Below are 15,395 nucleotides of genomic sequence, written 5' to 3' on the forward strand. Positions count from 1 at the left end.
TACAGTTCATTAGTTTTGGTAACCAAAATGCAAAGCTTCATCACATTTTTTACAACATGTAGATTTGGATGAAATTAAATTATAAGAGATTCCTTTTCAAACGTGGCACATTGTTTCCATTTAATTGGATATTCAGTAATTCTTAAAATAAACAGTTTAAATGCTGACAAACACGAATCTACCCAAGAAACCAATTAAATTAACTTGTTGAGACCAATCTTCCAAAATGGCTAAAGAAATGAATTGCAATTTGGATATTCTACCGCTAGAGTGCAGCACTGGTTCCTCTGAAAGGTCCTGAACCCAGTTCTGTTTTTATGTTTTTATATAGTATTGTATATTACTAATTTATTTCCTCAGAGTTGCGTGATGGACAGTACGGGAATATAATTTTAAAAATGGTAATGCAATGTAACAGAGAACAAACAGCTTAAAGTTGTAAAACCCTTCCTTATTTCCAGCGCACCCAGTGAATTGCACCGCTTATCCCGCTCGTGGAAACCTTTGCTCCCGATCTCTGGACTGCCATTGGCTTACTAGATGTTAGGGGGCGGGGGCAGCAGCGGAGTGATTGACAGCTGAGCGGTTTAAATCCCTGGAAAAGAAGTGACGGTGAGAACCCAGGGAACCTTCTGCTGTAAAACGGGGGAAAAAAACCGTGGGATGTACACGTTTCTTCCGGAAGGAAATCTAAAGTCACCTTGCTAAAACTTTGTTCCTTTGTTTTGATTCATTTGGAACAAGGAGCAACAGCCAGGAGGAGTGAAATTCCTCCAGTGGAGGTAAGAGCTGCCTGTCAGTGTGAGTTGTGTCGAGTATTGAAGTATAAATTGTTTTAAAAGTCCAATTTTTAAAAATCTGACATAAATATGATTTTTTGTAATCGAAAAATAGCACCGTTTAAACTTAAATTTCAAAAATAATTAGAAGAGGTTTAACAAAAACATAAAACTTTTCGATCAAAAGTGATAAGACATCACATTTGTTATTGTGAACTCACTGTAATGGACCGGTATATGAAGAAAAAAAAAATTAGTAAAGCTCATATTGACATTTCAGAAAATGCAGGGCGAGTTTACAAACGTGCAATACTAATTAATGCTCATAATTATAAATTAATAATTATCAGTTATATTGTACAAATAAAACAATGGTACAAGTAAGGAGGTAAAAACGAAATAATTCTTGTTAGGAAGTTGTATTATGCTCATCCACAGTATTCCACTGGCTGCTCCAGATCAGGTTCTTGCTGAGTAATGCTGAATACTTGTACACATGCATGTGTGTCTGTGTCCTTCTCTTTTTCTCATTCTTTATGCAGCGTCCAGGGTCAGCTGTAGCTTTTTTGTTTTAGTGATCTAATAATGTGACAAGCCAATGCGATGACTGTCTTTGATTTATTTATGTATATATTGTTATTATTATGTTATTTTTTGACTGCTAATATTAATATTGGTAGGCACAACCTAATGATTTTACAAAGAAATGCTTCCTTGAGGCAATTCTTTTGCCATTATGAATGCCATAAAACCTGGTATTGCAGTACCAAACAAGCAAGAACAAAAAATACGTCAATGGTCAACAATTATGTCAACAATTACGTCAACAATTTCAACAATTGGGGCATCACAGATTCAACTACTGAACTAACTACTAAAAAGAGCTCTTAATCAGACCACGCACTGCACACATGGTTTTCTGTGAGAAACTAGCACCTGTGTTCACTGTGAAGTCACTCACTGGCATGAGATAAAACTCAGAAGCAGTGCCTGTCACCTGGTGTGAAGGCAGAACACTGTGCATCAATATTTCTGCAATTGCTGCAGGTTTGCCCTTCACATCAGACCGTACGTGACCTCATTATCAGAACAAATTTATTGCTCAATCAGTTAAATGCCTTCAAACACAGCATGAATTAATAACAATACAAAAAAAAAAACAAACAGGTCAGAGATCTGCAAACCTCGGGTCAGTGTGTGTTTAAGCTTCGTGATGGTGCGCACACACACACACACACACACATATACACACACACACACACACACACACACACACACAAGTGTTGGTTTGGGATTAAACACCACTGTCTCATCTCAGATTACTATTCTCTATTTTTTCTCCATCATCCTTTTTTAGCAACTCTATGACTCACTTCCCTCCTGAATGTGGCACGCACACGCACGCACGCACGCATGCACGCACGCACGCACACACGCACGCACGCACACACACACACACACACACACACACACACACACACACACACACACACACACACACACACATAATAACAACTACATTGGCAAAACAGGACAGTGGACCAAAATGCAGCTATTTGTCTTAAGCGCACTGAGATTAGAGACCCAGATGGTGAAGGATGGATTTATAAACTCTCTCTCTCTCTCTACTTCTCTCTTTTTCTCTCCCTCTTGCTGGGAAAAACAGACAGAGAGAGAAGTAGAACCTTTGGCTAACATCTCTTCATCTCTTCTCTCTCAGGACAACAGGCAGCGGGCCAGTTTATCCATGTCTCAACATCAGCACAGAGGTAGTTTCACCATTAAGGAATTCTTGGAGAGTCGGGTTTGGAATTTATGGAATGTCCTGGAACACCCTGGGTGGGACTTAGACATGTTCCTGTTTCCTGTTTGACTGCTACTTCCTGTTCCTTGTCGTGGTTGTTGTGGGAAAAGGAAATGAAAAGACATAAAGATGGACTGAAACACTTAGTCTTGCCAAAATTAGAAAGACAGTGGGCCAATAGTCCAGCCCAATAATCAAAAGACAACAGTTATTTATTTTACTTTACTTTACCTACTTTATTTTCTTTCTTGTGCAAGTCATTCAGAGGGTCCATCCATCCATCCATCCATCTTTTGTACTCATTTCGTCCTGCGCTCAGGGTCGCGGGGGTCCAGTTCATCGCAGGGCCACATACAGTAGAAAGACAAACATACACACACACACCCACACAAACACAAAAGGTAACATTTAGAGTTCCCAATTTGCCTCACATGCATGTTTTTGGACTGTGGGAGGAAACCAGAGTACTGGAAGAGGATCCATGCAGACACAGGGAGAACATGCAAAGCCCACGCAGAAAGGCCATTAGGATAAAGTTTTATTTTTAACAAACAAAAACAAATATCCTCAGGGTTCCATGAATGCAATACAACTCCTCCTCCTCCATGTATTACATACTAAGCATGGGTTGACCGTATTTACAGAAACAGCTGACACAGACCCCGAGCACTGCACGTTTCACAGAGTGTCTTCTCGGTCCTCCTCCGACAGGCTGGTCATGAAGGCCGGGAGAGGGGGGGGTCAGATTCATGGCTGATTCAGGCTGCCAATGATGTCCAACATCCACCCACCCGTCCGCACGCTGAGCTGGAACATGCGATAGCCACCTGGACACCAGTCAAAATGATGGCCTCGGTGGTTGTCGGGGGAACCCGGAGGAAATCTCTCACGCTGAATGGGGTGGACCCAGAGACCTGCATGATTGTGTTCAAGAACCACTGGGCTCAGGTAAGCAGGTTCATCTACTGACTTCCGTCATGTCCAACTTATTACTTTACCCACCTCTCGACATGCCAATCCCAACAGGTTTTCTCTCCTGCGTCTCCCTCCATCTCTCCACTCTGTCCTATTTTCCTTATAATGGCTGGCAGACAGCAAGTGTGCGCGTGTGCATGTGCGTGTGTTTTACTGACCCAGACTTTGGCTCTTAAACACAGGATCCATTTAGAACAAACCTCCCTCTCTCTGCCTGCCAAAAAGACCAAGCACACTCTCTGACATTGTGTGCACAACGCATGGTGTGTGTGTGTGTGTGTGTGTGTGTGTGTGTGTGTGTGTTTGTGAACTTAGTCTTAGGCAGTTAATGTCAAAGGTTAGCACTAATCCAAGCATATTAAATTCCTGTCTCACTTTGTTATGTTAAAAACGATGACAGTCACATTTAACTACACTGCTTTTTTTTATTTTTACTACATAAAATATGATTGAATTAATGGTTAAGTCTCATCCAAAAATGTTCTTTTATTTATTTATTTATTTATTTATTTGGTTTTAATAAATGGACATGCTGAAAGCTGAAATGTGGGTCTGTGCTGCTGGTATTAGGGACAGGTGCTTAATGCAGGGAAATCCATTTTTTGGCTAAAAGCCTGATTTCCTGAGGAGATTATGAGGGATGAGCAAACAGTAAAAAAAATTATACAGCTGGATGAATGTGATTGGTTGATACAAATTTCAGCATCTCAACACACTCCCCTTTAAATATATATTTTTTAAAAAACAAGAGAGACGAATATGGTCTCTGAATTTAGTCTTTTAAATGTTAATGTCTTATCTAACAATTTGAGAGATTTGAGATTTTCTATTCAGCATAAAACCTTATTTTGTTATGCTTTGTTTTGAATAGTTTCATATTTGAGTTTTACTAGAAGTTCAACAAAATATTGCATATTTTACTTTACTCAAAGATCTGCAGCTCTTGTGCAGACAGTGCATCACTGTTGTCATTTAAAATGATGAATCAACAAAGACCAAGCAGTACCTCAAAGCTCTTAGGCAACTTTTAATAATGCTAAGTTAAGAGCATTATTAAAATCCTGCTTTCAAAGAACAGCATTTGGACAGAATGCTGTAGGTGATCACATTAGCATGTTTGAAAACCATGGTGACATTTTATTCACATGCAAATGCACACAACTATTAATTCACTAAGTTTGATTTCACCAAACTTTTGAACATTGTATTTCGACTGTGACCTTGACATTTCTACCACAGCTTCAGCTTGACAAAATAGTTGCTGCGACAACGGGTTGTCTCCGTGCAGGTGGCGAAGATCTTGGAGAAGCACGAGCCAGGTCGCAGCGGCATCAGTGCCCTCAACTTCCTCACTGGTCATGTCAGCGGCGGTGGCAGCTGCTCTGCGGGGTTGCGCCTTGGCCCCATCCCTGCGGACGAGGCCAGCGCTGTCCAGAACTATGTGGAGCACATGCTCTTCCTGCTGATGGAGGAGGAGGCGGGCCAAGGTGATCAAAGAAGAGAAGATGGAATCAATTTGTGATGCAGTTTTAGGGAGATACGGAGGGTTTGATCCTTGTTTTGAACTGTTAGGAGGAGCCATGGGTCCCATCCTGGAGTTTGTGGTGTTGGAGGGTGTGATGGAGCGCCTGTTTCTGTGGAGCCTCAGGAGACAGTTCACAGAGGACATGAAGCTAGAGCAGCTCAGGATGTACCAGATGCTGCTGTCTCAGGCCAGGCAGCCTCTTCTGCACCACAAACCAGTTCTGCGGCCACTCATGACACTTCTGGCCTCCTGCGCCGGGACGGGAACTGGTGAGCTCTGTGACGATATTTAAAAGTGCTTGGTCATCAATCTGTCAAGAAAAAGGCAAAGCAAAGTCCAACAAATGTTAAATTATTCAATAAAAATCTCAACTGCTGCATCAGTATGAAGTATATATACTTATTAAAATGGAAATACATTTGGATCCTTACAGACTGTGGTGGTGTGGTGGAGTCCGAGCTGGTTTTTCTCTTGAATCAGCTGTGTGTGGCTCTGGTCAAAGATCCCTCGGTGCTGGAGCTGTTCTTCCACACCAGTGAGGACCAGGGGGCTGCCAACTTCCTCCTCTTTTCCCTGCTTATACCATATACACACAGGTAGGTGTGCACAAACAGCCACACATGGCAGATTTACATTCGAAGACTCACCGACACACTTGCAGTAGCGGACAAATGCAACTTTTTTAAATTTTAATAAAAGTGTGACTATAAAATGCTATCAGAAGTAATGTACAGACTTTATTTTACATTGACGGTGTTCCATTGAAGCTAAGGTCTCAACCGAAAGTAATGGTTTTGAACTAAATCTCTCTTTTCCCTCAGACAGGGTTCAGTCGGTCAGCAGGCCAGAGATGCTCTGCTGCTCATCATGTCGCTGTCGGCCTCTGACCTTCGTGTTGCCCAGCACATCGCAGAAAACACTTACTTCTGCCCCGTAAGTCTGAGTACACACACTCGAGCTCACACTAAAATGGATGCTGGAGCCTAGAATGCTGAGGTCCTTGGGCAGGGCGTTGGAATGCATCATCGCTAAACCTTGATGGATCATTCCATGATGGCTTCTTACTGTCTATTGGCTCATGTTTTCATGGTCAAATGTCATCTGCCAGGTTGTCTGCTAGTGCTGGAAATGCTAAAAATATTTGTATTTTGCACGTTCAAACTTTGACGGTGACTCACCTCTCCTGAACATGTTTATTAATCCTATCAACCAGCTATGAATAATTAAAGTAACATTTATCTATCTATCTATCTATCTATCTATCTATCTATCTATCTATCTATCTATTACGTAGTTAAGTGTCAGATGTTTCAATGCTTCAACCATCTCTCCCAGTGAGTGACAAGGCCAGTTAAATCGTCAGACTGTGTTGCTGCTCTGCTGCAGCGCACCATTCATCTCCCTTATGCTTTGTAATCTCATTATCACTATGTGTTATGTTATGTAATAAACCAATGAGCTCACACTCCTTAGGGAGAGTTGTGTGATTCTGTCAGAGAGAAGGAGAGAGAGAGAGAGAGAGAGAGAGAGAGAGATGAATAGAGATTAGAAGAAAAAACATATATACACACACACACATATATATATATATATATGTATGTATATATATATATATATATATATATATACATATATTTTTTACTTGCTCACCACACTGACTGTATCAGCTGTGATTTTGATCACATTAGTTTTAGCTGTTATTGTTTGTCACAGTGGCAAGGCTTGTGGACAAGGAAGGAAAGAGATTTGTGCACATTCCACCTATTCATGTGGGCATGCATGTAAGTGTGTGTATGTGAGAGAGAGAAAGAGGGGGGGGGCAGAGAGAGAAAGAGAGAGATTTAAGCCCATGTAACCACACTCTGACCTCAATCTTTGTGCAGAGGACAGATTAGCAAACCAGCGTGAGATTGGCACGTACACTGAGAGGGATTAGCATGTCTGCACGTGATTGGACAGATGCCTGACTGTCAACAAGTCTGCTTCCCTCGATGATGTTTACATTATTCTCCAGTCTTCCTCTACCCCTTTTCTCTGTTTATCATTCTTTTCTTACCCCCCTGCCATGCTGGTCAGTCACTGCCCTCTCTCTTTAAAGGGGCAGTTCTGCATATTTGGAAATTGACCAACAGCTGATCAGACTTGCCCCTGATGCTCAGGTCCTTATTAGAGTGTTTGTGTGTGCATTTATAGGTGTTGGCCACAGGTCTGTCTGGTCTCTACTCATCTCTTCCAGCCCGACTGCAGGTTTACAGTGAAGACTGGCACTGTCTGGACCAGGCTGACTGGCAGCAGGTAACACTGAATGAAAAATCACTAACAGAGTTTTGGATTTAAAAAGTGGTTTGGAATGTAACAATGTATCTGACTGTTGAACAATAAGTTTCTCTTTTGCTGATTGTCTTATCATTAGTTTTACAGATTGACATAATGGTATTAGGGGACATTAAAATTCCATAACATTTAAAAGCAAAACTAACTGTATTGGAATTTATTGATGACTTGGTGAAGTATTGAAGTACTTTCTGTGTAATTTAACTAATAAAAACAGAACCAACCTCACTCTCTGTCTCTCTCTGTTTGGGATCAACAGGTTCCAGCACTTGTCCACTTCCTGCACTCACTGGACTTCTGTAGCACTGTTACCAAGGTAGCAACAACACAACAAACACGTTCCTTAAAACACAAGCATCAAAGCAACCCACAGCCTTTACCTCCATCTGATTGAACTTTTCCCAGGTGGCTCATCCTTCCATCCGCTCTCAGTTACTGGGATACATCTACAATGGCTTCCTGGTGCCTGTACTGGCTCCAGCTCTGCACAAGGTACCAACATTTGATTACATGCAACTTTCCTTTAAATGGCCTTTCCTAGTCAGAAGCACCACTAAAACAGTGGTTAACAATAGGTTAATAAAGTTACTAATATGTCAAACCTTTATAACTTCAATTTGTTTACACTTTTATATTCATCACCTTTAAGATATAATCAGGCATGATATGGCAACAATTCAAGGACCTGTTTATCATAAACAAATTCCTGCTACTTCCTCCATCTCACCATCAACTTAGAGGAACGGTCCATTACTAACATGGACTGAATGAATGTTTTAATAAATGGAGGTATTCCTAATAATAAAAATTAAAACAAGAATCAGAATTGAGTTTATTTTGTAAAATTATCTTTCCATTAAAGTAACTTGTCTTAGAATTTGATGGATAGATAATGATGAACACAGACAGTGACAGACATGAATAGACACCGTTAACCATGCATTATTTTTTTCCCCCAGGAAACATTCCTCTGTTTATTATTACTAGAAATGCATGAGTACTTTGACCCGACAGAACGATTACATTATGTTTCCCAGTTCTCCAGGTAAAATTGATCAATGTGTACCATTGTGTGTGTGTGTGTGTGTGTGTGTGTGTGTGTGTGTGTGTGTGTGTGTGTGTGTTAGCTGACAGTGGAGGAGGTGATGACCACCACGGCCTACCTGGAGCTCTTCCTGCGCTCTATCTCTGAGCCAGCCCTCCTCCAGACCTTCCTGTCCTTCATCCTGCTGCACACACATGACAACGTGCACATCCTCGACACGCTGGTCAGCCGGGTCAACACACCTTTCCAGGTAACTCTCTGAGCTCTTCAGCCACCTTTGTGACGACGTCCAAGGCAGGAAACTGTAAAGCTGACTTTTACCCGTCTGTCTGTCAGCTGGGCACGGTGTCCCTGGCCCTGTTCAGGACTTTGATTGGTCTCTTCTGTGAAGATGTTATGCTGCAGCTAGTGTTCAGGTGAGTTTATATACAGTATTGGTTGATTGATTAATGTTTCATCATTGCAACAAGATGGAGCAGCATCTCTGTTTCTGCAGGTATCTAATTCCTTGTAGTCACCTGAGCAGGATGCAGCGCTGCCGCCTGAGGCAGAGAGACTGCTGCTCCTCCAGCGCTGCGTCTTTCCTGCTCCTCATGCCCTCCTGGTGCCCTGGCACACCCAACCACACTAATTCACACCTAAACTCAGATCACATCCACTGGCCTAAAGGGGCAGGTCAGTAAAAGGGACATGCAAGCATTTATAAAGATCTACTTACATGTACTTCATTTGTGTATACGTCTGTGTTAGACCTGTCAGTTTCAGACAGCGTTGGTTACTGCCGAGGTTTGGACTTTCTGATGGACGTGAACTATCTCCACTACCTCTGCGACGCCAGGCAGGCAATCTCCACTTCTCAAAGGTCAGTCTGCATATCTGAATGATGAAAGAAAGAAGAAAGACGTTTATTGTCACACTCAGAGGTAGTGGCCACGTCATGTCTCATCTCAACATATGCAGTTGATGTAAAAATAAGAACTTTACAAGACCTTCAGTGTTGGAAAGACTTCCCAATTCAGAACAGTTTATTGTTACCAAGTATTGACTGACCTCTGTCAGGAAGAGCCAGGTGTTGCATTTATAAGAAACAAAGAGTTTTTATTTTTGACCCGAAAATAAATTCTAACAAGTTTTTTTTTTGTTTTGGTTTCATTTTGAAAAAAAAATTATTCAATAATACTCAGATTCAAATCTCACAAAACTAAAAGCAAATTATAGTTATAAATGTCATAATTTTTTTTTTTAATCATTTGTATTATTACCATTGTTGGTAATATTAATAATATATAATATATAATATAATACAATGGATGTAAAATTTACGTTTTAAGTTTTTAATGTCAAAACATTCATGGTTACTTACATAAAAAATACTTCTTCTTCCAGTTTTCAAATTAAATTTCTACTCTGACACATTTCTTGATCTGCAGAGCATGTCTGCTGTGGTCGGCTTCGTACGATGGGATCAACCCTTCACCTCTGCAGTACCGTTGTGACACACCAGGCCATGACACAGAAGAGGGAGACGAGATGGTGGAACAACTCAAGAGTGACTCGGTCAACTCCTTGACCGTCACTCCTCCCCCGCTCGTCCTCTCTCCTACCCCGTCCTCCTCAGACACCGTCTCCACCAGCACCCAGACGGGGAGAGCCAGCTCGGCCTTGGAGCTGGAGTGGGACGACATATTTGCAGATGACGAACCGTCACTGTCAAGCCTGCTGAGCAAGGCAGCGGCAAACGCCTGCGAGTCCATGGAGGTGGACAGATGCACCCCGTCGCCCGCGCCCCTCCCCCCCCGACACATCCAGGAGATGCGACGCACGGCCACCAGGCTGGTCCACGGCTCCTACGTGGAGGAAGCAGAGTTTCAGGACGACGTTCTGGTTTACGACCTGGTCGCCCAGAAGGACACAAAGAGCGCCATATTGGAACGAATCATAGCGGCGACCCGGCAGGCGCGGGCGGGCGTCTCCGGCCACAGCCACCGACCAGGGAAGATGGTCATGGAGGCGGTCAGCAGCATCATGTCCACGAGAAGGAGGAGCGAGGACGGCGTGCACGAGGGGAGGAGATGCAGCGAAGAGCAGGGGAGGAGACGGAGTGACGGCTGTGGGAAGGAGGTGTGGAGAATCAAGGAGGAGTGGGAAGACGAGTTCAGGGAGCAGGAAGCACGAGGAGAGACAGGGGGGCAGCCGTGTGTCACCAACGGGTTCGGCTCCGAGAGTCACATCCTGGAGGGATACGAAGAAGCTGCTGATGGAGATGGAAGCAGCAAAGGTCGTGACCTCGCGGACGTGAGCCACGGCCTCGCGCACAACCGGCAGCTGCACGGCGAGCACGCAGAGGCGTTAGTGAACGGACACTCGGACTCTGGACCACGAGACCGTTCACCACCGAGTCCGTCGCAGGGCAAAGCTCCCGCTGACGACGACTTCCTGTCCTGCTACGTGGAGCTCATGCGCTCCCTGGGCGTGGAGCCGGACTACGACGACGTCACCGACGACATCGGCACGTTCAGGAGGCGCGTGCGGGTTCTGAGGAAAAAGATAGAAGCGGAGGAAGGGCCGACGGAGGAGTTTTTGCTAAGCGCCATCAGGAACATCCAAGAGGAAGGAAGAGAGGAAGAGGATATTTGGGAGGAGGAAGAGGGGGAGGAAGATGAAGGAGAGGAAGAAGAGGAAGTGCAGAAGACAGTTAGCAGCAAGATAAGCAACACAAGGCATGGAGCTCTATTTACAGGCAAGTTGGCATGGAAATATTTATTTAAAAATAAGATAGATAGATTTTTTTTGAAGAATCTACCCAGAACAGCGTTTCTCAAATGGAGGATCGGCACCCAATTTTGGGTCTAGGAGCTGTTTTGATTGGGACGCGGCTTCATGGGCAAGAAAAAAAAAAGTATTTTAAAAAATATATATAGATTTATAGAGAAAATGTTGGGAATTAATTTAGCAAAACACACAATTCAATTCAATAACTTCAATAGTTTATTGACTAGAAATTATAGAAAGTGGGCTCGCGGTTTTATTTTTTGTAGAATAAATTTGGGCTGCGAAAACAAAGTGGGTGCTGAGACCCCACCAGTTGAGAGCCACCGACCTAGACTACCCAGGTAATGTGTGCATGTGTGATTGACGCTCTCTCTCTTGTCAATGACGCTGACCTGCAGCCTCCCATGATGCCACAGGCCCGTTCATCAGCGTCCTGCTGTCGCGGCTGGAAAACCTTCTGGAAAACTCCATCGCCGTCAACCTGCTGGTGACGGGCATCCTGGCCCAGCTGGCTTCGTACCCGCAGCCTCTGCTCAGGTCCTTTCTGCTCAGCATGGACACACGTGACCAGCCCAACGTGCGCACACTCCATCAGGTAACAGACACGCAAAGGCGTACGCGCACACGGCATTCATTCCTCGTGCATTTAATTCTCTTTTGGTTGCGTGTGTTCCAAGGTGCTGGTGTCTGTGCACGGCCAGATAGAACGCTACGTCGCAGCCAGACCAGATTATCCAGCGCTGGTCACTCAGGCCTGGAGATTCTTGCTGGTCAAAGACCAAGACAGCAAATTTAGAGGTACATCAACACACACGGCAACACACTTCTACTTTTAGGTGGCAGAAACTGCAACTGCCTCTGGAGGGAAAGTCTGCATTAGTTTAGTTATGCCAAGCCCATACAACTTTTCTTGCATGTTTTCACTCTCAAGGTTTACTCAATATGTTTACAGCAGCTGCTAATTGTCAGCTCACCTTGCTTTCTCTGTCTAAATCCAGCCCTGTAGTGTTTATACTGTTAAAGGTCCAGTGTGTAAAATTTGGTTAGATTTATAATTTTTACATTGGTAAAAGCTTAACAAGCTGCCCATAAATACATTAATGAAAGTGTATACTTGCAGTACAATAAAAGTAATTTGATTTTCTTACCGGAATGGTTCTCATATATATAAGAGTATACAGTACATAGCAAGGGTCTTGCTCCTGGTTACTTACCATTTTTTAAGGAAACCCGCCTTTAATATGACACACTGTTAGTTTCTTAAAAACATTTACACACTGGCCCTTAAATGTTACTATTATGTGTTATACTGCATCACCGGATTTTTTTTTCTGCCAACTGCCAAAAGATAACCAAGAAGGCAGTGGTGACTTCTTTAACACAGGATCAAATGACATGCAAGTCTTAATTGCTAGCCTAAATATGACTAGGGTGAGGAATAGTATACATTGAAGCACTTGCAGCTTTAGTAGGTCCAGTTTAACCGTCTTGCAGGAACTTATAACATGTTAATAACATGCAGACAGCTGCATGATCACAGTTCTCATGGCAGCACAACATTTCCCTGGTGTCTCAGAATGCCTCCAGTCGCAGGGAGGGGACCTCATCCTGGACCCGTCCCTGCCCAACGGCTCCCTGAGGAACGCTCTGCCTTTGCCTCCTCTGGGTGTCCTGCCGCCCTGCCCACCCATTGCCCCTCAAGCCAAAAGCCGAGTGTTTGCCATCATCCTGTATGCTGAGTTCCTGAAAGAGCTGGCAGCCATCGCCCAGGAGCACAGCGTCGCACTGGACCGCTGTGCTGAGGAGTAGCCTCCACTGATCACGCCGCTGCCTGGAGCTGCTCGTTGGCCTCCAGTAAATCACAGAAAAAAGCAAAATGCAAAAACCCTGCAGTATCCTTTTATGGAATGCATGTATATTACATATATATGTATGTCACATATTTCATGTATGTATGCGAGTATTTCATGCAAATAGTGTAAAGGATGTTGTAAATATGTATAGCTTTGAAGAAATGTGTTTTTCCTGGAAGAACTTGACTATTTTTTACATTTTCTCATCTGAAAATGGATTATATTTATATCTGAATGACAGTGATCTGAAAAATGATTTTGTAAATTTTTTGTCGCATTATGTGAATAATCTCTGAGAGAACATTTGCACTACTGGCAACTTCTCACAACTTAAAGTAACAACCTGATTTCTTTTTTTTTTTTTTTTTTTAGCTTGAGCTTGTGTCAACAATTTTAAAATCAGTATCTCTCTCAGGGTCTAAACTTTCTTCACAATCTAATGAAACTGAAGCTAACGTTGCCTCAGCTTTTCAGGATTCAAGTGACTTCAGAATATTATTTATTAACAGAAATAACAGATATATAAATGGATACCCAATTAACAATATATGATGGTGTGAAACTAAATGGGCATTATTGGGAATGTTATATCTGGAGAAATTATTCAACAAATAAAAAACATACTGTGAAAATTAAAAATTAAATGACAGTTATAATTTATACATAAATTATTCAATTAAAAATAGGTAAAACTGCACATCAAAGAAATATATATATAAAAAAATTACATTTGTGACTTCCTGTCTTAAAAATTCCTTCTGATGTATTTATGAGCACGCTGGCTAATTAATGCTATGGCCTTAAAATGCAGAAACGTTTTTGCTAGAAACCAAGATGTAAAAATGCACAAATATATTGTCTTTTTTTTTTAACAATTTGTTTATTTTACATTTGTGGTCATTAAATGTGAATTGTATATTTTTTTGTGCAAGTGTGTTGTGCTGTGAATGAACTATTCGATTCCAATGTGATTATTAAACAAAGCTCAGTGTGACAAATGCAACAGAAATTATGGTTTTCAAAGTGTCTTCCAGCAACTCTCTGCATTACCAACCTCTTTTTGTCCCTCAATCTGTTGAAGTAGACCAGACTCTAAGCTGGTCTACACGTTCATGTCGATAACATGATCAACCTTTCTTTTGTATTCTGTCCTTTTTCTCTTTGTTTTGAATAATTTAACGCCAAAATCACTTGAAAATAAAAGCAATGTTTTTGACAATGTGATCTTTGCTTGTTTGTTTTCTTTTTTGTATTCAAGCCAATATTCAAATTGGGAGCAGGAGCGAATCATAGTCTAAAACCTGACCACTAGATGACACTGTTGTTCCCAAAGTTTCTCAATTTCACAAACTGCGCCTTAAAGTCTAACGTGCGCTTGAATTAAGAATCCACCATTATCTCCCTTTCCTGAAAAAACAGTAATGTTTTGTGATTCTGAGACTAATTAACTGTGAAAAGCCAAAGATACAAAAGCATTCCTGTGATTATGTTAGGTGATAAGGTGAGTGATGGTTTGGTCCCATGTATGGTGAGTTGGTTCCTGTTTTTGCAAACAAAGATCAGACAAACATCTGGGTGGCAGAAACAGAGTTGCAGCACTTGGTCTGGAAGGAATAGGAACATACTATAACAGGAACAGATGATACTGGGAAGGATTTTAGCAAAACCTGCTAGTGTGCGCAGTTGGTGAGTCTGTAGAAAACAAATGTGTTATGTGTTTTATTGTACAATGTTTGTTGGACCGTTATCAACTTGTTGTGAAACTGTCTAAATAAGCCAAGTTAAAAGAGCATAATAATAATAATAATAATAATAATAATAATAATAATAATCAATTAATAATTAATGATCGGTCAATGATAAATAATAAATGGATTTCGGTGTCAATCAATCAAACATGGTCAAACCTATGCAACTTGCTGTGTCAGTTGTTTTAACATACCGAATGCTGTCAGTCTTTTTGTAACTAATAGTACTGCAGATGATAACAGAGCTGATGGCATCGAAGAATATAGCACTTGAAGCATGTAGCTACTGAATAAAGATGAAACTGTGTAGTGTTTGACCCACTCCTCAGGTATGGTAGGCACAAACCCGATTCTTATCCACTATGTTCATTGTGCAACAATCAACCAAATGCTTAGATTTGCTTTGTTTTCAATCTCATTTGATCAGCAGTCATTCAGTGATGTAACAGATTTTCTTTAGTCTGTGCACCCTATAGCACCCAGTGTCCAGGCCATGGCAGGCAGGACCCTGAGTGTTCCTGATTACCGTCGTCTGTAACAATCTCCCTCGCCACCAGCGC

At 42.1% G+C, this 15,395-nt stretch overlaps 1 protein-coding gene across 1 annotated transcript; it reads left to right on the forward strand.

The window, feature by feature from the left end:
• Positions 1-3,291: 3,291 nt before the first annotated feature.
• LOC142893530 (FHF complex subunit HOOK-interacting protein 1A-like) lies at positions 3,292-14,311 on the forward strand. The gene is made up of 16 exons (XM_076034182.1): positions 3,292-3,531; positions 4,847-5,045; positions 5,131-5,352; positions 5,517-5,679; positions 5,905-6,016; positions 7,277-7,378; positions 7,677-7,733; positions 7,823-7,909; positions 8,545-8,712; positions 8,799-8,878; positions 8,959-9,137; positions 9,213-9,324; positions 9,893-11,202; positions 11,651-11,829; positions 11,912-12,032; positions 12,811-14,311. Exons 1-16 carry the CDS (start codon positions 3,427-3,429, stop codon positions 13,041-13,043), a joined length of 3,429 nt encoding a protein of 1,142 aa, XP_075890297.1. The 5' UTR covers positions 3,292-3,426; the 3' UTR covers positions 13,044-14,311.
• The last annotated feature ends 1,084 nt before the right edge of the window (positions 14,312-15,395 follow it).

Source organism: Nelusetta ayraudi, unplaced genomic scaffold (genome assembly GCF_046127955.1).
Source record: "Nelusetta ayraudi isolate G7.1 ecotype Tasmania unplaced genomic scaffold, CSIRO-AGI_Nayr_v1 ptg000042l, whole genome shotgun sequence".
In the NCBI taxonomy this organism is placed as follows: Eukaryota; Metazoa; Chordata; class Actinopteri; order Tetraodontiformes; family Monacanthidae; genus Nelusetta; species Nelusetta ayraudi.